The 24,500-nt window shown below is 41.7% G+C and overlaps 1 protein-coding gene and 1 long non-coding RNA gene across 5 annotated transcripts in view; one reads left to right on the forward strand and one right to left on the reverse strand.

The window, feature by feature from the left end:
* Window positions 1–1,074: 1,074 nt before the first annotated feature.
* On the reverse strand, window positions 1,075–16,620 carry CREB3L4 (cAMP responsive element binding protein 3 like 4). 3 transcript variants are annotated; one of them, XM_075192302.1, is made up of 10 exons: window positions 16,565–16,620; window positions 7,124–7,328; window positions 5,250–5,517; window positions 4,200–4,339; window positions 4,034–4,120; window positions 3,219–3,325; window positions 3,061–3,129; window positions 2,362–2,446; window positions 2,184–2,283; window positions 1,075–1,746 (listed from the first exon to the last, which is right to left on the reverse strand). In XM_075192302.1, the coding sequence occupies exons 2-10, from the start codon at window positions 7,292–7,294 to the stop codon at window positions 1,430–1,432; spliced, it is 1,344 nt and encodes a 447-aa protein (XP_075048403.1). In that variant the 5' UTR covers window positions 7,295–7,328; window positions 16,565–16,620; the 3' UTR covers window positions 1,075–1,429. The 3 variants fall into 3 exon arrangements, with proteins under 3 accessions (XP_075048403.1, XP_075048401.1, XP_075048402.1); XM_075192300.1 differs by lacking the exon at window positions 16,565–16,620 and adding an exon at window positions 10,562–10,636; XM_075192301.1 differs by lacking the exon at window positions 16,565–16,620 and adding an exon at window positions 7,880–7,994.
* Window positions 16,621–16,746: 126 nt separating this feature from the next.
* The window catches only part of LOC142108443 (uncharacterized), a 36,839-nt gene continuing 29,085 nt past the window's right edge, over window positions 16,747–24,500 (forward strand). For both annotated transcript variants that reach the window (XR_012680150.1, XR_012680149.1), the window contains exons 1-2: window positions 16,747–16,793; window positions 19,014–19,095. This is a non-coding gene — a long non-coding RNA (uncharacterized LOC142108443). The remainder of the gene's footprint in view (window positions 16,794–19,013; window positions 19,096–24,500) is intronic.

Here is a 24,500-nt window from a genome sequence, read left to right on the forward strand (position 1 = left end):
CTGCATGTAGAAATAAAATTACATTTGTGCCTTTTGCATCGCGACACGGTTTGCCCGGGGGCAAATTTGCACCCTTTATGTGGATTTGCTCCTATCTGTAAATGAAGGACACAGGGTTAATACAGATCATGTGTAGTGGTCTGAGCAGGACTGAAAACAGAGGCCGAACTAGGGGTAGGAATGAGGCCCAGAGGCCGAGCCAGGGGTAGGAATGAGGGCCCGAGACGTGTAACCCCTTTAGGTGAAGCTTGTTAAGCTGGTAAGTTCCAGCTTAGGGTATGTACTCATGGTGGATTGCAGACTTTCCCGTGGTGGTACCCTGCACTACATACAGCATCCAGTAATACACTAGGAGACCTAGATTACCTGCCCTGAATGACATTGCTTAGATGAGAGGAGTTCCAGCATCGATAATGATCCCTCGTGCTGGTGGGGGCTCTTGGACAATCGGGAGAAGTGGATGGACTAAAGCTGGCTATACATGTTATAGTCCAGTCTTAAGATCACATTGTTTTTAATGGAATTGTAACAAAATCCAGACAAGTGTGAGCGACAATAGATTGAATACAATCCGGTGTCTAAATAGATTGGTAATACAATCTGGAATGGTGTAAAGTGGTGGAACTGAAGGTCTTAGAAGTTCCTGCAGTCTAATCACACCAGAGACGTTCTAACGTGTGAAGAGATCACGCCTTCATCATCGGATCCTTTCTCAATAAACATGTCAGCAACACGTGTGCTGAGAACGTATTAAAACAGATATTAAGCCAATTGCTCATTCTAAAACGTGACAAAAATTGTTGCGTCAATGGCCAGACTAAGTTACTGAGCCCCGATTGAGGGAAGACACTAATCTTACTTTCACTGAGTAACCAGACGGCTGGTGGACACGCCAACACCCAACACTATACTCAAGGCTTCTATGGATGGACGGCCAATTAATAAATGAAACATAAGCACAAGTCGGCTTACGTGTAACCGTACGGCTTATTGTCCACGCGCACACAACTCCATATTACACCTGGATAGGTACACACAGTCCTCTGCCATAATAACTCACTCTACTGGATCAAGAAAGATAAATACTAAATAGAATTTTTATTAAAATGTTTTACAAATCTCTTTTTTCTCCCAGGAGATATCATTTGAACCCCCCCTTTTCTAAAATATAATCATTCCATATATAAATATTATAAAACAATTCTCTGAATATCAGGAAGTTCCATTCGAGCAGGAGTAAAGTGGTAGTCGCAGCGAGAGGAGGTGGCAGTTTCTGTTGTGGGTCTGTATATATGAACCTGTGTGATCCCGCCGTTGTGGAGACACCTCCTCCACTCACCGCGCCGCGGACCAGGTCTAATTGTAACATCTCCAATCACAGTTTACGGCAAGTTTCACCGAAAGTTTTTGTGCGGGGCGTACGGAGCGGTCACATCTCATCCGTCCGCACGGACTTAGAGAGGTCCTTGGTGGCAGAGTTGTCCTGCTTCTGCAGGAGGTTTCCATTCTCTGTGAGGACAATGAATTTGGGGGGCACCCTTTCCTCTGAAGCCTGTCTCTCCAGGGAGATCACAGCACCCCGTTTGTCTGCATCCGTCTCGTCTTGCTCTGGGTTGTCCGGGGGTCCAATGAGAGGTTCTTGCATCTCCTCTTCCAACTGAGGTTCAGGGGAAGGCTTCTCTGATAGGACAGGGGTCTCCGTGACCTCCGCCAATTCACCTTTGTTCAGAATATTTCTAGAGATAACTGTAAATAGATTGCAAGCGTTAAAGGCTTTTCTCCCAAAGCAATTCATTCACTTAGAGCTCCAGAAGGGTATTTACCTGCTGTCTGGCATACACACCAGGCGACCCCCCCCCCCCCCCCCCCCATTTTCATACAGGCAACAGATTGGAAGCAACATCGTGTGAACAACAGATGTTAGAGGCCCTGCTGAATTCTATGGACGCCGAACCCCAGGTAATTATTCATCAGCCAAAATTTCATTTATCCATTGTCTTTATATATAATTTTATCTACATCTACATATTAAATGGATGCAAGAAATCCATCAATATCAGATTTGATATAATTAGTAAATCAGAGCAGTCATCCAACCAATAGGAAAGCTCCATGAACAATGCAGATTACCAGCAGTGTTTATTAATAAAGGCCAGCACAGTACATCCCTGTAGCTCTCTTACCTCCAGTAGGTGCGTAAATAGACCCATCGCTCAGGTTGGCTCCAGAGCGGAGTGGGTGGTAATTGGGGTAGATGAATAAAGCCAAGGAGAAGAAGAGGATCTGCAATATAGAGAGACACCGTAGTACACATGTTGTAAGACACAGGAAAGAGGACACGTGTAATGACACGGGACTCACCAGTACACAGGTACCAGTCTGAGCGGCTTTGTTTGACGTCTGCTTGATGAGGGTCTGCAGCTTGCGCAGTTGGGTGATCAGAGATCTGCAAGAGGGAGCAGAATAATTAGAAGTGACAATCTCCCTCCAATGTTTTCCTATCATCTTCATACAAATAAACCCCAGATAATTATATCACCTCATCGCACGCATTTCCCACACAGCTGCCATCTTACCTCCACCCCACGCATGTCCCACACAGCTGCCATCTTACCTCACCCCACGCATTTCACACACAGCTGCCATCTTACCTCCACCCCACGCATTTCACACACAGCTGCCATCTTACCTCCACCCCACGCATGTCCCATACAGCTGCCATCTTACCTCCACCCCACACAGCTGCCATCTTACCTCCACCCCACGCATGTCCCACACAGCTGCCATCTTACCTTACCCCACGCATTTCACACACAACTGCCATCTTACCTCCACCCCACGCATGTCCCACACAGCTGCCATCATATCTCTAACCCACGCATTTCACACACAGCTGCCATCATACCTCCACCCCACGCATTTCACACACAGCTGCCATCATACCTCCACCCCACGCATTTCACACACAGCTGCCATCATCACTCAACTCCACGCATTTCACACAGCTGCCATTTTGCCTTTAATCCAATTAGTCCCTCTTATTACCACTCCCCCACTCACACATTGTGCTTTTCCAACTCCACCACCTTTTTGTGCAGTTCCTGATTCTGTACAGAACAAGCCGTAACTCTGTAATTAAAGAGACAGAGCTAATTATTTTACATTGCACGGCCCACAGGAGACCCACCCCACCTAATGCCGGGACACATCTATCACACCTGCTTTCCAGCCCATCGATATATTCCTTCTTGCGTCTCCGGCTGTCCTGAGCGGACTGTTTATTCCTGATCTTCCTCCGCACTTTCTTCAGGATCCGTTCCTCGGCCTGCGAGATAGAGAAACAACTCGGATCACAGTTTGCAGAGGACAATTCTGGACCCAGCGCATTTCACAGAACACAGCAAGCACTTTCTTATGGTCTGAGAGCCCTTTGTCCAGAAAACACAGCTGCATTTTGTAACATTCTAATGGATAACGCATCAAATGATTTTTTTTTTGAATGCAGGGACCGGATGCTGGCGGGATTCCATCTTACACATATCAGCCATAAGAATTCTGATGCATCTTATAAGGCAACACATCTAATGCTCCAGAAACTCTGGTACTTGCTATAATTACAGTATGCTACAGTGCACCCTCCATATATCTCCTTACTTTGGAAAATTAACTTTCTCACCACAGACAGTAATTCTCATAAGGAAGGCGTCCAATCCGATGCCTGTTTCATGTGCGCTCACTGCAGTCTTATAACCCTGTCATTTGTACCAATCATCAATAGCCACAGGTCAGTCTGGAGCGAGGCTGACCCTTCTCCTTTACAGTTAGACCGCTACGGTCTTCTAAGGTGACTGGATGAAGCTGATCAGTAAAGAAAGTCACAAACCAGCTTCTTTGGCCATAATGAAGCCACGAACTCCGGAACATAAACCAGGACATGACCAATCATTAACTGGCTGAACAGATCCCAGCATTACTACAGTGCCCTCTGGCTGCTGCTGATGGTAAGTGCAGTTTATCGAGCAGAAGGCCGTACCTTTGTGAGCGGCAGGTTATTGGGTAACGCCACGCCCTCCTGCGACAGGAGCCTCTTCTCCTCGTCGGTCAGGTGTAGCTCTGGGTACTGCAGACAAAGAGGTGGATATAATGACAGAGGCCAGGACACAGACAGACAGAGCTATGGACAAGACACCGTTCCTCACCAGAGACTCCACGGAGAGCAGGTCCGGGGAGAGGCCACGGACGGGTAACGCTACGGGCTTACACATGCCCGCCTGCAAGGCTGGCAGCTCGCTCACGATACAGCTGTCAGGTATTAGCACAGACGAGTGCCAGTCCTCCCCTGGTGTAGAAAACATGGAATAGTCAACGCAATAATGACAGTTCTCCACCTGCAGACAACTTGGACTTTATTCTACTACCTTGTACGCGCCCTCCTGCAAATTGTATTACTAGATTTTTTTTAATTTGCCGCTTCCTGTGTCTTTAACCAAAGCCTTTATATCACCCAGGCAGAGTATGTCTGCTGCCTTTCACTCTATCTAGTATAAGTTGCAGTAGGGCGTGAACAAATGAATAAACTAAAGGTGGTCTTAAATTGGAAAACTCAATTAAAGTAATACGATTTACATTGACAGGAATCTGCAGCATCACTAGATTATCTCCTCAATAGATATGAGATATACGTTGATCGTTATCTGATGTGGATTAGGACAGACAAGCAGAGCTAAGGAGACCACTACCCTATAGGTGGGCTGGTTACCGTATATATCATAGTATAAGATCGATAAAAGGTAATGGTGTAGATTACCGTATATATCATAGTATAAGGTCGGTAAGAAGTAATGGTGCAGATTACCGTATATATCATAGTATAAGTTTGGTAACCGGTAATGGTGCAAATGACTGTATATATCACAGTACAAGGTTGGTAAGAAGTAGTGGTGTGAATTACAGTATATATCATAGTATAAGGTTGGTGAGGTAATGGTGTAGATTACCATATACATCATAGTATAAGGTCGGTAAGAGGTTATGGTGCAGATTACCGTATACATCATAGTATAAGGCCAGTAAACGGTAGTGGTGCGGATTACCGTATACATCATAGTATAAAGTTGGTCAGAGGTAGTGGTGTGGATTACCGTATACATCATAGTATACGGTCAGTGGGAGGTAGTGGTGCAGATTACCGTATACATAATAGTATAAGGTCGGTAGAAGGGAGAGGACAGGAGATGAGTGCTCGTTACCTAATTGAATTGATACAACGCCGTTCATGTCACTGTGCAGCTTCCGCTCCTCCAAGGACCCGATGTCATACACCAGCTCATACACCGGGGTAGGCGGCGGCAGCGGGGTGCCGGCGTCACAGTTGGTGGGGGTTTCGGGGCGGGGGTCATCCGAGAAGCCGCTGTCACTCTCGAGGGACTCGCTGGTGGCCGCCTCCGTGTTGTAGACGTCGTTGGGATTAATCATCATCTTCAGGAACTCGTCGGCGTCTTCTCTCTCGCTCAGACCCTGAAATCACCGGGAGGGCATAGTGTGGGTGGTCACACAGGAAGGAGAGAGTCATGTGTGCTGGGTGTCTGTACTGTAACCCAATAAACACAGGGTTATATGTACTGAGCAGATGTCCCTAACGCACAGTCATCCTGTCATCTTGCGGTACTTGTACGTGTATCAAAAACGGCAAAGGGCTTTTAAGCACTCTTTATGCAAATGCATGTAGAAATCTGTACACAACACAACCTGCAGAAACCAGAATCTTGTTCTGCTGACATCTGCAGACTGCAAAGCATCGTTTTACCAACTATAACTATGGCAAATGTTCTTTCTTCCTAGAAGATCGACAACACAACAATGCAAAGCTGCCGTATAGAAAAAGGCTCCGAATTACACAGACGTTTATGTAAAACATTCAGGAACTGGTCAGATCTGAGGATATCCGAGATATCACGGTGGACGTGGGGTGTGATTTTTCTCCTAGGCAGAGCGGACGACAAGCCTACCGGAGGACAGACAGCGGAATAAAACAATAGCTTACACTCGGCAACATGTATTTTTCAGCTTAGTGGTTTTTAAAGAAGTCTCTAGGAAACATTAGGATACATTCATGTCAAACAAGACTTTATTAAATGACATTTACATATCCTGTACTACAAGCCAGTGAGCGAAAGTATAAAGCTTTCTTTGTATGTTTGCTGGAGCCCGCTAATCTGTGTACACATCCTTACCCAGTGTGTATAAGTGGGCAGCCATGCACAAATCATATTGTTGTGAATGATGTTGACCACTGCCCAGGTAAACCCGTAATGAGCTTTATACAGCCGATAAAATCTAAAGCAAATAATTGCTTTTGGATTAGAAACATTTAAAAAACAAATGCATAATCACGTTTGTGATAAGCGTTAATGTATTAACCAAACACTAACAAGGATATAGCTGCGGTTACACAGTCGTGGGAAGAGAAAGTTTATTGTCCAATATAGGTCCAGCGTACAACAACACTGAATAGATTATAAGCAACCTGTTTGTGGGCTGTTGAGGAACTACAAGACCCAGCAGGCCAAGAGCTCTTTACTCCTTATGCGACTGACCTCATAAACCCACAGGTGTGCTATATAATATACCCAGCTAGAAATAAATGTATCCTCGAAGTAGCACATAGCAATTTTACAAAATAAGCTTTAAACAGCAAATATTGCAAAATGAAAAATTATATTTTTTTTTTAAAAGGGTTACTCTCCCTGTATTTAGGGATGTTCAATGCAGCATATAGGTTGCAGTAGTGCTTCACATGGACCCCTGTTTAAATGAATATCACCATTTAAGAATAATTCAATATTGAATTTTCTGTAGAAGCACCACCTAGTGGCTACATTAGGTAAACACATCAGAACATTTGATTAACATATAACAACATTTGGGGGTATATTTACTAAACTGCGGGTTTGGAAAAGTGGAGATGTTGCCTATAGCAACCAATCGGCTTTTAGCTGTCATTTTGTAGAATGTGCTAAATAAATGACAGCTAGAATCTGATTGTTTTCTATAGGCAACATCTCCACTTTTCCAAACCCGCAGTTTAGTAAATCTAGCCCTTGGACTTTTGATTACCACTTACCGTCCTTCCGCTGACCGGCCATTCTTCATACAGTTTGTCGCCTGGAAACACATGGGGCTCAGACAGAGGGAAATTGACGGCGTCGGTCCCTGGAAACCCCTCGGGATGGAATAGTTCCTCCTGCGACTCGAATATAGACCCAAGCAATAGTTCTGGTCTGGACAAGTCCATGTTCCCACAGGAGGGGTTGCAGCTTGCAGCGACACTGTGGATACACACAGCAAAGTTTTACCACCACTATATAATCTCCTATACTCTAATTACGATGATCACTGGCTTTTACAACCTAGTAAACACTCAGGTCACACTGAAAAGAATTTATAGCCTCTGTGTTATGATTATGCCTATATCATTACATACTGTATCTCTGCATCACCTCCTAATTACTATCTGCCAACTTTAGGTGGTCACAGCCTACTAGATTGCAAGCTCTTTGCCAACATTACTCAATATTCCAGAGCAATGCAATGACTCTTCCTAAACACTCCTAATTTGCATATAGAACATGCAAATTAGCATATATCTTTCTGGTCATTACACCTTACTGTGTGTGTCCTATGTAATAGGGGGGATAACTCACCGACTGCCAATACAACATACCTCCATTAGTACATATAAACTGTAAAGTAAGACAATTGTACACCCCAGACACACTGCATGCATAACTCAGAGCTAACCCTACTATATAAATCCCAAGTAGCATCTCCCTCTGACCCTGCAGCTCCCCAGCACAATGCTCCCCGCAGGTCTCCCTACCTAGCACCAGCGATGGGAACGGTCTGCTCTCCAGCCGCAGATTAGATCGCTGGCTTCCAGGATCTGCACATCCTGGATGGGGCAGCCGGCCGGGTCCACCCTCTAGTCTTAAAAGGGGAACGGAGCTGTTGTTTGTCAGGTTGAATGGGTGTGTCCCTCCCCCTTGCACCTGTCTCACAGGTTGGCTCTGCTAATGGTGACTGAGATTAGATAGGTGTGTCTGTAGGGTAGAGTCACTCTGCAGGAAGAGCAGTGACTGAATCACATACTGTACAGGCTGCAGAGATAAAGATGCAGTGTAGAGTTTATTCAACTCAAGGTGCCAACGTCAGAGGGAATCTGTGGATCAGGAAGTGGAAGGGTTAAAAAATTTCATAAATCTCCAGGCCTTTCTACCTTAATTTGATTATTTTGCATTGGTTTCTATGACGGATGTGACTTTTACTTTGCACCTCTACCAAACTGAATGCTTGGGGGTAATTAGGTAGATTTAAAGGCCAGCCATCCCTCGGTCATACTCAGTCCTGGTGGATGGACGAGACGGCGCATTACAATCCCACAACCCAGGAGTGTGATGGAACAGCAGAGACACAACGCGGCTACAGGAGTATCTGACAGTACTGCGCAGGGCCTGCAACAAGATATAGAAAATATTGTCTTCTTTTTAGTCTTTTGTGCAGTATCTGATAGATACTTAAAAAAAAACCCAAAAAACAACTTCAGTAAAATCCGAGACAAGTTTGAGACGCAGATTCTATTTTTTTATTTTTCATTCTCCGTTTACAGGTAGTAAGCTCTTGGGAACAGCGTCTTACTGTATAAATAATATATACTCCTCTGCTGTACAGCGCAGCGGAACATGTGGGTGCTATAATATTCCGACTGTATAATAGTACAGTGCAGTGTTATGTTGTGGCATGTCGATGTGCCGCACAACTAGTGAATGGTGAAGTGCGATTCCGTTGTTCTGGTTGCTAGGCGCAGATTGTCCCGTTGCTAGGCATAGATTGTCACGTTGCTAGGCGCAGATTGTCCCGTTGCTAGGCATAGATTGTTTCGGGTACTAAGGGCAGCACTGTATGAATGACGCATGTCCACAACCAGACATGTACTGTTAGTACAGGACATGATTTCGGAGCCTAGTCTGTGACGAGGGTCAGCATTTCCCTTCAGGGCTACCAAAAGGAATTTCGGGCCCCGGTACAGCAACTTCTTGGGGCCTCTTTCATAGCTCCTGAAGTGGGAGTGGCCATGCCAAGCTGGAAGCTCCTCCCACTACAGACAGGCCTGGACCCATTCCTTTGTACCTCCCCCCTGTCGCCCCTGCTTCCCATACAAATATTGTCTGCAAACCAGGAGTAGGGTACCATTTTTGAGGCGCCTCTCCCCGATTGGACGAACAGTGATGGGAGGCGGAGCAGATGAACTAGGTTGGAGGGAGGTTTGGCTGCTCTGAAATGCAAAACGTTGCAGTAGGTCATGTCATCTGACGACAGTAAACCACAATTGCTCTGGGTACACCAATACCCCCAAGCCAATCTCAAAATAGCAAATTTCAGTTTTCCATTCCAAATAATCCCTAAACTAGCATATTTCTGCTATATTTTCTTTCCACAATACACCCTCTTGCCGCTGATATATCAGAACATCGTCTGTTTCCCGTCCAACATTATGTTATAAGGGCGCCTGGAAAGGTAACAGGATGAGAAGCACCGATATAACATCTGTAGCTAAAGAAACTTTACGAGACAATAAAACTTCTTGGGGAGGAAGCAGAGAAAACGAAAAAAGAGTTAAAATAACAAGGAAACGCGTTTGTGCTCAAAGGTTGGGTCCTTTCTACTGTCACCAGGGTGCTGACTGACAATGATCTACTAGATAAACTACGGCATGGATTATATCGCTTATATAGCTTCATTGTGTGTGTTGAATGAAACAGGTATTTCTCTGTAGAGATTTCCTCCTGTCAGATCATTTTATGACCATGAAATAAAGCTGGTTCAGATGTAAGCAACAGACCAGGGGCTAAATGTATCAAGCTGAGAGTTTTCCGGCGGGTTTGAAAAGTGGAGATGTTGCCTATAGCAACCAATCAGATTCTAGCTATCATTTTGTAGAATGCACTAAATAAATGATAGCTAGAATCTGATTGGCTTTTCAAACCCGCCGGAAAACTCTCAGCTTGATACATTTACCCCCAGATGTACTCAACACTCAGTCCTCAAGATCTACCAACAGGTCATGTTTTCAGGATGTCTTTAATCACACACAGGTGAGTAAATCTATCCTTCAGGATCAGTAATTATCCCCCACTTGTTTCTACAGACAGAAATACTGAAAACATGACCAGTTGTTAGCTCTTGAGCAGTGGGTTTGACCATCATATTTGGGGTAACATAGGCAAACAATATATCAGCTCTTAATGCCAATAAACTTAACGATGCCAAAAACGAAGCTTCCCTTTGATGAACCACAGGCTCTGCTTAACATTTATAGGAGAATAAAGTGACAATAGCCGACGTATCAGTAGGTTATTTCCCTTTAAGACGGATTGGCCAACCAGATTTACTTTCGGGTGATTCATCAGCTATTTTAAGATGAACTTTAAGGTGAACCTGTCACTGATCCACCCGTACAAACAAGAATCTATACGTGTTATTGGTTTCAGAAAAGCTCACTTACCTGTTCATCTTTATGTATTACTGACCTGCCCACACAGGTACAGAGAGAAGACAGACCGAGCGGGCAGGCTGGTGGTATAACACAATGAGGAAGGGTGATGGTGCAGACTTGCATGAGCAAACGGTATAATCTATTACAAGGAGGATACAGAGAGGGGGTGATGGATATAAGGAACGGCCTTCGGAAATATTTTGAAATGGTCAGACAACACTTTGCAGCGGAAAGAAGTGTAACCTCACTGGCCGAAGAACCTGCAGGTTGGAAGCAAGAGGAGAGACAGCGTTTGGAGTTATTTATTGGAATACGACTATTGGGCAAGAAGCTGGGAGGGAGCGCTGGTGTTTATATTCCAATAATGAGATGTAATTCAGCACTTGTGACCATCCTATATGGCTGAAATGAAAGCGGATTCCATATAATCAGTAAATATGTTAAGGGAGGTTCCTCAGTGATTGGGTGGATGGGCGTCCAGCTTAATGAGCAGTCTGCCCGCGGTATACTAAGTACTGTATAAAGATGTCCCAGGGTCTAATATACAGGGCACAACCTACTGCCGGTGAGAACGCTGCAGAGCCCAGGAGACCGTCACAATGCATTCCTACGGGCATTGCCATTTTAAGAGACTGCCCATGGGAGGGTCGGAGACACCTGAGCTTCTTGTGGGAGGGGGCAGGGACTGACACAGGGCTGTCTGGATAGAACAGAGTCCTGTTAGTGTTGATTAGATTGCTAGCTCTGACGTCTAGCTGTGCAAGTGCAGTATTGCAGTGATGTCACTGTGACTCACATACTTACCAGTGGTCCCTAATTACACAGTGTGTCTATGGAGGCTTTTATCCTGGATAATGTTTATGTTTTTAACCTGACACAGTACCACTTCTTTCCTTGTGTATGGTGGGTGTAGCTCTCAGTATATATGAACAACAATACACAGTACCACTTCTTTCCTTGTGTATGGTGGGTGTAGCTCTCAGTATATATGAACACCAATACACAGTACAACTTCTTTCATTATGTATGGAGGGCGTAGCTCTCAGTATATATGAACAACAATACACAGTACCACGTCCTTCATTATGTATGGAGGGCGTAGCTCTCAGTATATATGAACAACAATACACAGTACCACTTCTTTCATTATGTATGGAGGGCGTAGCTCTCAGTATATATGCACAACAATACACAGTACCACTTCTTTCCTTATGTATGGTGGGTGTAGCTCTCAGTATATATGAACAACAATACACAGTACAACTTCTTTCCTTATGTATGGTGGGTGTAGCTCTCAGTATATATGCACAACAATGCACAGTACCACTTCTTTCCTTATGTATGGAGGGCGTAGCTCTCAGTATATATGAACAACAATACACAGTACCACTTCTTTCATTATGTATGGAGGGCGTAGCTCTCAGTATATATGAACAACAATACACAGTACCACTTCTTTCATTATGTATGGAGGGCGTAGCTCTCAGTATATATGAACAACAATACACAGTACCACGTCCTTCATTATGTATGGAGGACGTAGCTCTCAGTATATATGAACAACAATACACAGTACCACTTCTTTCATTATGTATGGAGGGCGTAGCTCTCAGTATATATGAACAACAATACACAGTACCACGTCCTTCATTATGTATGGAGGACGTAGCTCTCAGTATATATGAACAACAATACACAGTACCACTTCTTTCCTTATTTATGGAGGGCGTAGCTCTCAGTATATATGAACAACAATGCACAGTACAACTTCTTTCATTATGTATGGAGGACGTAGCTCTCAGTATATATGAACAACAATACACAGTACCACTTCTTTCCTTATGTATGGTGGGTGTAGCTCTCAGTATATATGAACAACAATACACAGTACAACTTCTTTCCTTATGTATGGTGGGTGTAGCTCTCAGTATATATGAACAACAATACACAGTACCACTTCTTTCCTTATGTATGGTGGGTGTAGCTCTCAGTATATATGAACAACAATACACAGTACAACTTCTTTCCTTATGTATGGAGGGCGTAGCTCTCAGTATATATGAACAACAATACACAGTACCACTTCTTTCCTTATGTATGGAGGACGTAGCTCTCAGTATATATGAACAACAATACACAGTACCACTTCTTTCCTTATGTATGGTGGGTGTAGCTCTCAGTATATATGAACAACAATACACAGTACCACTTCTTTCCTTATGTATGGTGGGTGTAGCTCTCAGTATATATGAACAACAATACACAGTACCACTTCTTTCCTTATGTATGGTGGGTGTAGCTCTCAGTATATATGAACAACAATACACAGTACCACTTCTTTCCTTATGTATGGTGGGTGTAGCTCTCAGTATATATGAACAACAATACACAGTACCACGTCCTTCATTATGTATGGAGGACGTAGCTCTCAGTATATATGAACAACAATACACAGTACCACTTCTTTCATTATGTATGGAGGGCGTAGCTCTCAGTATATATGAACAACAATACACAGTACCACGTCCTTCATTATGTATGGAGGACGTAGCTCTCAGTATATATGAACAACAATGCACAGTACAACTTCTTTCATTATGTATGGAGGACGTAGCTCTCAGTATATATGAACAACAATAGACAGTACCACTTCTTTCCTTATGTATGGTGGGTGTAGCTCTCAGTATATATGAACAACAATACACAGTACAACTTCTTTCCTTATGTATGGTGGGTGTAGCTCTCAGTATATATGAACAACAATACACAGTACCACTTCTTTCCTTATGTATGGTGGGCGTAGCTCTCAGTATATATGAACAACAATACACAGTACCACTTCTTTCCTTATGTATGGTGGGTGTAGCTCTCAGTATATATGAACAACAATACACAGTACAACTTCTTTCCTTATGTATGGAGGACGTAGCTCTCAGTATATATGAACAACAATACACAGTACCACTTCTTTCCTTATGTATGGAGGGCGTAGCTCTCAGTATATATGAACAACAATACACAGTACCACTTCTTTCCTTATGTATGGTGGGTGTAGCTCTCAGTATATATGAACAACAATACACAGTACCACTTCTTTCCTTATGTATGGTGGGCGTAGCTCTCAGTATATATGAACAACAATACACAGTACCACTTCTTTCCTTATGTATGGTGGGTGTAGCTCTCAGTATATATGAACAACAATACACAGTACCACTTCTTTCCTTATGTATGGAGGGCGTAGCTCTCAGTATATATGAACAACAATACACAGTACCACTTCTTTCCTTATGTATGGTGGGTGTAGAGACTCAGCTCAGCCTATTAGGAACATTTCAAAGGTAAATTAATGCAGGTGGCCCAGTGACCCAGCCCAAGGTGGCCCAGTGACCCAGCCTAAGGTGTCCCAGTGACCCAGCCCAAGGTGGCCCAGTGACCCAGCCCAAGGTGGCCCAGTGACCCAGCCCAAGGTGGCCCACTATGGGGCCGGCCCCTGACCTTCTGCGTCTGATCCATGTGTGTGACCCATTCAGGACACATAGAAGTATATCTGTGAACAAGTCCAGCAACAGAGTGATCTCATTATCCACCTGATGCTCATAGTGATCACACAATAGATTATCCCTCCAATCAAAGAATAGGGCGCTCATAGTGTAATACCTTAAACTCCATTAATAATTATCTGATTACAAGCATTACATGTATTACAGATATTCTGCTTATCTGTAGATGAACTCTTTACAGCCAATCTCTGTCTTTGTTGCACCAAGTGTAACCAGATAACGGTGTCTTTGTACTACAAGTAAACACAGACAGCCAACGCTATCACCATAGGACTGTGAGGAGACCACCCACAGACCACGCTGGTCCTCACAGATTTATGCTGATGAACCGGGAATATCTTCATTATTGTCCCGACACAAAGAGACTTCTCAATGGGATTCGGAGCCGCGTCCGGCACAGATATTTCTACCCATTGTAAGGGCTTGTAATTGGCATTTCAGTAATAAATACTGTTTGTAAGATTGTACACAAGTGTGGCTGGGTTATTATGGTCTGTTTTATTTGTAGGGTAAAGACATCGTTATCTGGTTCTACAAAGAGAGAACGGCACCTACAGATCAGGATAATGGGCCTGATCCATGAAGAGGCGCTTACTGCTCGCAAAGTGCGTTTGGTTTAAAACGCACGACAATCGGGTATACGTACCCCTGAGATATACAAGTAACAATAAGGCTGGGTACACACTGGAGCGTTTTCGTCCAATAATCGGGCAAATCAGCCGACATACGACCATTCGGTCGGAAGTCGGGTTAGTGTGTTTAGTGACACGATGGTCGAAAGTCGTCCCAAAGTGCCGATCACCGTTCCATTTGGTCGGTCGTACTGTTTAATATTTACCGACCAATCATGTAGTGTGTATACACTCATCATGGTCACGATCTCCATAGCGTTTACAGAGTCGGGCTCTTGTCAGCCGATGCTAGCGATGAATGTCCTGGTGAATAAATGCAGAGAGCGCTGTAGAAGGAATAATTCATTTGTTGGTTCTGAGACAGAATGTTCCGTTTCAGAGTTACAGAAGCTAACGAGATTCGTTAGGACATGTAGATGGCTATAGCAAGGCGATTATAGTTAGTGAGACTAAAGGACCAGATGAAGAGCACAGATCTCAGGGGCAAACGCAGGATTTGTAGAGGGGGGTTTCAACACCACGCCGCCAGTGGGCGTGACCAGCATACATGGGGGCGTGGCTATAATATTAGACAGTGCTTGGCTGCTCTCCAACTCTTCCTATCCCCATAATATACATGGACAATGCTGCGTGCACTACTGTTAGGTGCAGCTCTCCCTTTTCAAGCAGAGCCATGTGAAGCAGAGGCAGGTTCCAGCCCCCTCAATTATACAGTGCCCCAGGCTTGGAGGGGGGTTTCCAGGCACTAGAAAACCCCCTCGGTTTGCCTATGGATCGGAAGGTAAATCGTGTCAGTGTGTATGGATGAATCGTCAGACTGATCGGACCTTCAGTCCTAGGTACAATCGTTTGAGATAACACGTCGGTAACAAAATTCTTCAGTGTGTACCTAGCCTAAGCTATCAAGTCTTTCTGCGCTACATGAAAAAACAGACAGTATTTAACTTATGTGCAAAACAGAAAACTCATTTGCACCCCTTGCATTGTAACATGGTTTTGTCCAGGAGACTAATTATTTACTTTTTTACATACTTTTCCTTAAAAAGTTTGCCCCTGGTCTAATTGGACATCATTGTATTGAATGGGGTTATATATCTGGTAGTTTGACATTTTAGGGATTTATTGATATTACTAAATGCTTCTTTCTCAGGTAGTGAAAGGGTGACTTAAAGATGAGAAATAGAGCAGGACATTACCCCTCTTCAGGGGCAAACGCAGGATTTGTAGAGGGGGGTTTCCACACCACCAGTGGACGTGACCAGCATGCATGGGGTTGTGGCTATAATATTATACAGTGCTTGGCTGCTCTCCAACTCTTCCTATCCCCATAATATACATGGGCAATGCTGCGTGCACTACTGCTAGGTGCACGCAGCTCTCCCTTTTCAAGCAGAGCCGTGTGAAGAGGGAGCAGGGTCCAGCCACCTCAATTATACAGTGCCCCAGGCTTGGAGGGGGGTTTCCAGGGACTAGGAAACCCCCCTCGGTTTGCCTATGCTCTTATATCTGTATCTAGTGCTGCAAACTGTGCATTCATCATCATTACCATGACAAGGTGCAGAGCTGGTGTAGTCATGCAGGTTGAAGGAGGCTACTAAATGCACAGATTGCAGATATCTATATATAAATACATAATATTATTATTTGTGGGTGTCCTGTGTCACATACATCAGAGCCCCATGTCCAGCACTGCTAGTTAGGGCTCCATTGAGGCTGTGCCAGGCTGGGTATCTGGGGGGCATGTGGGCAACACTGCAGGGAACAGGGCTGAGCCCCCGTTGCTATGGGAACGCCTCCTGCCAGCACCACACACTCACCTTATACACTGTCTTTTCCCCCAGCCGGTCTGAGTGACGTCACGTCAGATGGATACACGACTCTGTGATTTCTGATTGGCGGAGAGGCGGTAAGCGCCGCCAATAGAGAGGGCCGCGGGCGTGGCTCCATCTGCCTGACAACCTGGCACATGAGGCGCGATGTGATTGGTTCCCGCTGCTGTCAGTCAGGAGATGTCACTTCTCAGCGCGGATTCAAACTGTTCTGATGGTATCTGACATAATATCTCAATATTACATAATATATCACTATTACCCGTTATACTGACATAATATATCACTATTACCCGTTATACTGACATAATATATCACTATTACCTGTTATACTGACATAATATATCACTATTACCTGTTATACTGACATCATATATCACTATTACCTGTTATACTGACATAATATATCACTATTACCTGTTATACTGACATAATATATCACTATTACCTGTTATACTGACAGAATATATCACTATTACATAATATATCACTATTACCTGTTATACTGACATAATATATCACTATTACCTGTTATACTGACAGAATATATCACTATTACATAATATATCACTATTACCTGTTATACTGACATCATATATCACTATTACCTGTTATACTGACAGAATATATCACTATTACATAATATATCACTATTACCTGTTATACTGACATAATATATCACTATTACCCGTTATACTGACATAATATATCACTATTACCCGTTATACTGACATCATATATCACTATTACCTGTTATACTGACATAATATATCACTATTACCTGTTATACTGACATAATATATCACTATTACCTGTTATACTGACATAATATATCACTATTACCTGTTATACTGACATCATATATCACTATTACCTGTTATACTGACATAATATATCACTATTACCTGTTATACTGACATCATATATCACTATTACCTGTTATACTGACAGAATATATCACTATTACCTGTTATACTGACATAATATATCACTATTACCTGTTATACTGACATAATATATCACTATTACCTGTTATACTGACATAATATATCACTATTACCTGTTATACTGACAGAATATATCACTATTACCCGTTATACTGACATCATATATCACTATTACCTGTTATACTGACATCATATATCACTATTACCTGTTATACTGACATAATATATCAGTATTACCTGTTATACTGACATAATATATCACTATTACCTGTTATACTGACATAATATATCACTATTACCTGTTATACTGACATAATATATCACTATTACCTGTTATACTGACAGAATATATCACTATTACCTGTTATACTGACAGAATATATCACTATTACCTGTTATACTGACATAATATATCACTATTACCTGTTATACTGACATAATATATCACTATTACCTGTTATACTGACATAATATATCACTATTACCTGTTATACTGACATAATATATCACTATTACCTGTTATACTGACATAATATATCACTATTACCTGTTATACTGACATAATATATCACTATTACCTGTTATACTGACATAATATATCACTATTACCTGTTATACTGACATAATATATCACTATTACCTGTTATACTGACATCATATATCACTATTACCTGTTATACTGACATAATATATCACTATTACCTGTTATACTGACATAATATATCACTATTACCCGTTATACTGACATAATATATCACTATTACCCGTTATACTGACATAATATATCACTATTACCTGTTATACTGACATAATATATCACTATTACCCGTTATACTGACATAATATATCACTATTACCCGTTATACTGACATAATATATCACTATTACCTGTTATACTGACATAATATATCACTGTTACCTGTTATACTGACATCATATATCACTATTACCTGTTATACTGACATAATATATCACTATTACCTGTTATACTGACATAATATATCACTATTACCTGTTATACTGACATAATATATCACTATTACCTGTTATACTGACATAATATATCACTATTACCTGTTATACTGACATAATATATCACTATTACCTGTTATACTGACATAATATATCACTATTACCTGTTATACTGACATAATATATCACTATTACCTGTTATACTGACAGAATATCTTAATTTTAGCTTTTACTGTAAATTTCTCAATATTAACCCCTTTATTGACAGAATTTATCAGAATTAATTGACCCTTTTAGTGACAGTATCTTTCTATTAACATTTTACTGACATAATATATCACTATTAACCGTTTTACTGACAATATCCCGATATTAACCCTTTACTGCCAAAATATCTCACTATTAACCCCTTTATCGACAGAATAGTCTCCATTAACCCTGTAACTGGCACAATATCACCATTAATATCACCATTAACCCCTTGTACTGACAGAATATCTCTCCACTATCTCTTCTAGTGATGCCCTGTGTGAAGGGGTCGGAAATCTTGGGAGAAGAGGAAGATTTGTGTTTTAGTGACACGTTTACCATCGTTTTCAGGTATCTCTGAGTATAACACAAGTCATCCATCTGCTATCTACAGATCTGGCGTTTAGCCTGTCCCTCTTCTCTGATAGCGTTTTATGGGATAATGCCTTTATACATCATCCCTGTTTTATTATCCTACTATGCTGTTTGAAGAATATTCATTTTCCTATTACTATTCAGGTACAGAATTTAAATGGCTCCTTCGGGCATATAAATCACGCTATATATGCATATACATTGATATTCAGAATTGTGGGGAGTTGACAGTTATCCCTAATTGATATAATAATATTTGCATAATTTGGAAAGGAGTATTCCAACGAAATCCAATATATGAGCTAATTTTGGTTTACGGTGCATTATTCTGACTATTAGAATCAATTACTATTGACTCGGTTATTTCTCTAGTCAACAAATTCAGTAATTCTTCAAATAAATTACATTATTACCGGCTCCCTTTAGGGGTCTATTTTATTTATCTTTGCACACCAATTTCTAATCTTTTGCACTTCTATATTCTTTTAATAAATTCGCCTAGTCTGATATCCGATATTTGCCTAATTTTTAATAAAAATTATTAATAAAGTTGATTTTATAAAACCTTCATGGACAGGAGGGCCCCACACACTACCTTTTTCAGTTGATGTCTATCATCAATTGATTACTTTTATGTTCTAGATTCGTCTAGTTTAGGGAGCACCCCCTCATATAACATATGATATCTATTGAGGTTTGTCCTTACCTTAGAGCGGATTGATCATCTTTTTTCTTTCTCTGGCATATAAATCACAACATATCTCAAGCGTCAGAGTGAGAGAGCGGTATGGAGTGTAATACACCGGCAACCGTGTACAGGCATACCGCAGATGTTTTGTTACAGAAGGACTATGATGTAACATATCCCATAGTTCTGTCTTGGAACCGATGCTGTTTCATTTCTTTATAAATTACACCTTAGGCAGAACACTAGAGCAGGTCTGGCCAACCTACGGCTCTCCTGGCGTTGTGAAACTACAAGTCCCAGCATGTCCTACCACCTATCGTCTGCATATCTACTGGCAAAGCATGCTGGGGCTTGTAGTTTTACAATACCTGGTGAGCCGCAGGTTGGCCAGGCCTGCACTATAGGATAAGATGGAGAAGAATCTGGGTATTATTATAGATTATAAATTTAGAAACCGCATATGAGGAAAACTGCGCCATCTGGGATATTAACTTGTATTAAATGGGGCATCGGCTTAAGAGAAAGGTATCATTCCACCCCATTTTTAAAACACTGATGAGGCATCGCCATAAATACGCAGAGGAGGGCATCTAAATTGATAAAGAGCTCACAAGGAAAGACTGTTGGAGATAGGTTTATTTACACTACATTAATGGCCAAAAGTTTTGAGAATGACACAAATATTATTTTTCACAGTCTGCTGCCTCAGTTTTTATGATGGCAATTTGCATATACTTCAGAATATAATAAAGAGTGATCAGATGAATTGCAATTAATTTCAAAGTCCCTCCTTGCCATGACAATGAACTTTATCCAAAAAACAACATTTCCACTGCATTTCAGCCCTGCCACAGAAGGACCAGCTGACCTCAGGTCAGTGATTCTCTTGTTAACACAGGTGAGAGTGTTGACGAGGACAAGGCTGGAGATCACTCTGTCATGCTGATTGAGTTACAATAACAGACTGGAAGCTTTAAAAGGAGATTGGTGCTTGAAATCATTGTTCTTTCTCTGTTAACCATGGTTATCTGCAAGGAAACATGCAGTCATCATTGCTTTGCACAAAAAGAGCTTCACAGGCAAGGATATTGCTGCTAGTAAGATTGCACCTAAATCAACCATTTATCGGATCATCAAGAACTTCAAGGAGAGAGGTTCAATAGTTGTGAAGAAGGCTTCGGGGTGCCCAAGAACGTCCAGCAAGCGCCTGGACCATCTCCTAAAGTTGATTCAGCTGTGGGATCAGGACACCACCAGTGCAGAGCTTGCTCAGGAATGGCAGCAGGCAGGTGTGAGTTCATCTGCACGCACAGTGAGGAGAAGACTTTTGGAGAATGGCCTGGTGTCAAGAAGGCCAGCAAAGTAGCCACTTCTCTCTAGAAAAAATAATGGCACAGACTGATATTCTGCAAAAGGTACAGGGATTGGACTGCTGAGGACCGGGGTAAAGTCATTTTCTCTGATGAATCCCCTTTCAGATTGTTTGGGGCATCTGGAAAAACGCTTGTCCACAGAAGGAAAGGTGAGCGCTACCATCAGTCCTGTGTCATGCCAACAGTAAAGCATCCTGAGACCATTCATGTGTGGGGTTGTGTCTCAGCCAAGGGAGTGGGCTCACTCACAATTTTGCCTAAGAACACAGCCATGAATAAAGAATGGCACCAAAACATCCTCCAAGAGCAACTTCTCCCAACCATCCAAGAACAGTTTGGTGATGAACAATGCTCTTTCCAGTATAATGGAGCACCTTGCCATAAGGCAAAAGTGATAACTAAGTGGCTCAGGGATCAAAACATTGAAATTTTGGGTCCATAGCCAGGAAATTCCCCAAATCTTAATCCCATTGAGAACTTGTGGTCAATCTTAATGAGGCAGCTGGACAAACAAAAACCCACAAATTCTGACATACTCTAAGCATTGATTAGGAAGAACGGGTGGCCATCAGCCAGTACGTGGCCCAGAAGTTGACAACATGCCAGGGCGAATTGCAGACGTCTTCAAAAAGAAGGGTCAACACAACAAATATTGACTCTTTGCATAAACTTATTGTGATTGTCAATAAAAGCCTTTGACACTTATGAAATGCTTGTAGTTTTACTTCAGTGTAACATAGCAACATCTGACAAAGAGGTCTAAAAACACTGAAGCAGTAAACTGTGAAAACCAATACTGTACAGATAAGGGTAAAGAATGACTAGAAAGTTGTTTTTGAACTAGGTGCACATGTTCTGAGACCAATTGAATATAGTTATTAAGTAATTGTCATAAATATTAAAATATAATTTTTATTAACTTCATTAAAAACAAAATAGGATAAAAATAGTGAAATATAAGTGTTTAGTGAATATAAGGGAAAAAAGGGTAATAATAAAAATCGCTGGATGCACGCGCTTTATAGGCCCTAAATACCAGTATGATTGAGGGTAGGTAGTCTATGTTAGAGAAGCTGGGTTGGGCTCCTTTCAAGCAACCAAATCCCTGTATTGTGATGAGCCGTTAATAACTAAAATATGCTCCTGTAAGGCAGTCTACTCCCTATATATATAGCTGTGAGCAGATCAACTTATCTTATTGCTGCCTATTTAGCATGCCAATTGCGGGGAGTGAATTGCTATCTGCTTCCTGATTGCTCCATACTAGCTCTGGACTTAAGGAGCCTTAGATTCTAACATCCCTCTAATTAGCTATGGATCCGGGTGCATGCAGCGATAATGTCAACCCGCGTTTCGCTATGCCTTCCATAGCTTATTATAGAGGGATTTATATGTTAGAATTTTAGGCTACCCTCAATCATACTGGTATTTAGGACCTATAAAGCGCGTGCATCCAGCGATTTTTATTATCACCCTTTTTTCACTTATATTCACTAAACACTTATATTTCGCTATTTTTATCCTATTTTGTTTTTAATGAAGTTAATAAAAATGATATTTTAATATTTATGACAATCACTTAATAACTATATTCAATTGGTCTCGGGAGAACATGTGCACCTAGTTTGAAAACAACTTTCTAGTCCTTCTTTACACATATTGAGTTTACGTTGTTCTTTGGTTACTTCTTGAATTAGAGGAATTTTGTAAAAAGTAAGAATTTGGGCAAACTCCCAGCAATCAGTGCGACGGAATTTTTCTTTCTTTGTACAGATAAGGGGACTGATTCATTAAGGCACACACAAAACGAACGTTTATTTCAGCTATGTGCACGTCCTAGAAGCGGATCTGAGGAAACGTCTCTTGTTGAATACGGGTGTTAGTACGCCCTGCATGCACATCACTTGCTGTATTAAGACAAACACAACACACTGCTGGATACATACAATACATATGTGGAATATAAAGTTTCAACAGATCGCACAGAGAAAAATTCAATTATTGTCATCTGTTAATAATATAGTCATTAATGAACAACATAAAAAATGAAAGATTTTTTAATTTTTTTTTTTAAAATGAAATACATAAATCAGAATGTTAGTATTACCTACTGTACATAAAATAAATTTTTACAGTCGCTCTTGATTGCAAACACATGTTATAGCATGCATACGGGACTGTCATCACTAGTAATCGGCACTTACACCCAACCCGTAGGTGGTACAAGTGATAGGACAGAAAAACACGTACCCTAGAGATGCCCAAAGCTTGAATCAGACGCCCTTACTGTACATTGACTACGTGCCTACGCCCAGTCCTCTCTCCGTTCCGCCCCTGAAATCATAGGCTGTCGGAAGTGTCCTTTGTGCTCGATGAGTTGCATACACTTGTGTACACTGGCGTATAGTCCATTTATGGGCATGCGCAGAGTAATTTAGTGCAAAATATGTCACGTATCTCCATTTATGTTCCTTAATGAATTGATGTGTATAAGGGGTATACAATCACTGAGTATAAGTAAATGCAGGACGTTCTCTGGCAACTTGTGAAGTATCAAGACTCTTGTGGGTGGAAGAGATTTAGAGGCTCGAGTCAATTTGGATACATTTACACCTCCACCATACGCAGGGACAGATGCAGATATGAAATGTGCAGTTATGTGCAAGTCGTATCTTCAATATAACATGTAATTATATAATAATATAAAGTAAATGAACTTGCAGGCCCAAGTACTTGAGTCACAGTTACGGGAACATGTCCTCACCTCCCCTTGGCTACACCTGCCCCGTTTCGCCTTCACAGTCATGAGGAGTCGTAAGCGAAAAATGCCCAGAAATCTGGAAATGCCTTTATGCATGCGTTGTTTGAGCTGAACGCACAGTACAAAAAGGAGTATATTGTGCAACTAAATCAGACATACGTCTCAACGAGCCTCTTGATTTTTGTCTCAGAAAGGATTCTTTAAAGTCAGAGCAGTGAAGCTGGGATTAATCCCACAAGAACTGTTCTCGACGGACACTGTAGGTAGATTCATGTTAGTTAAACAACATGCAGTGCTAATTGCATTAAAAACACACATGATAGCATGTTAGTGCAGGGAGTAGTCTGATTGCCAGTCATAAAGGGATTTTTTCTCTTAGAATAGATTGGACTACGCTTTATTGAGCCTGTTTGACTTTTTCTGGGTTAACTGGGATTTTCTGAGGATGAAAGGTTACACCTGATGGATATGTGTTTTTTTTTTACCTAAACAATTATATAGGCTCACTAAATGTTCACTCTTTGTATTTAATAATTAAATTAGATATTCCTCATTTTCT

This window comes from Mixophyes fleayi, chromosome 12, assembly GCF_038048845.1.
Source record: "Mixophyes fleayi isolate aMixFle1 chromosome 12, aMixFle1.hap1, whole genome shotgun sequence".
Taxonomy (NCBI): domain Eukaryota; kingdom Metazoa; phylum Chordata; class Amphibia; order Anura; family Limnodynastidae; genus Mixophyes; species Mixophyes fleayi.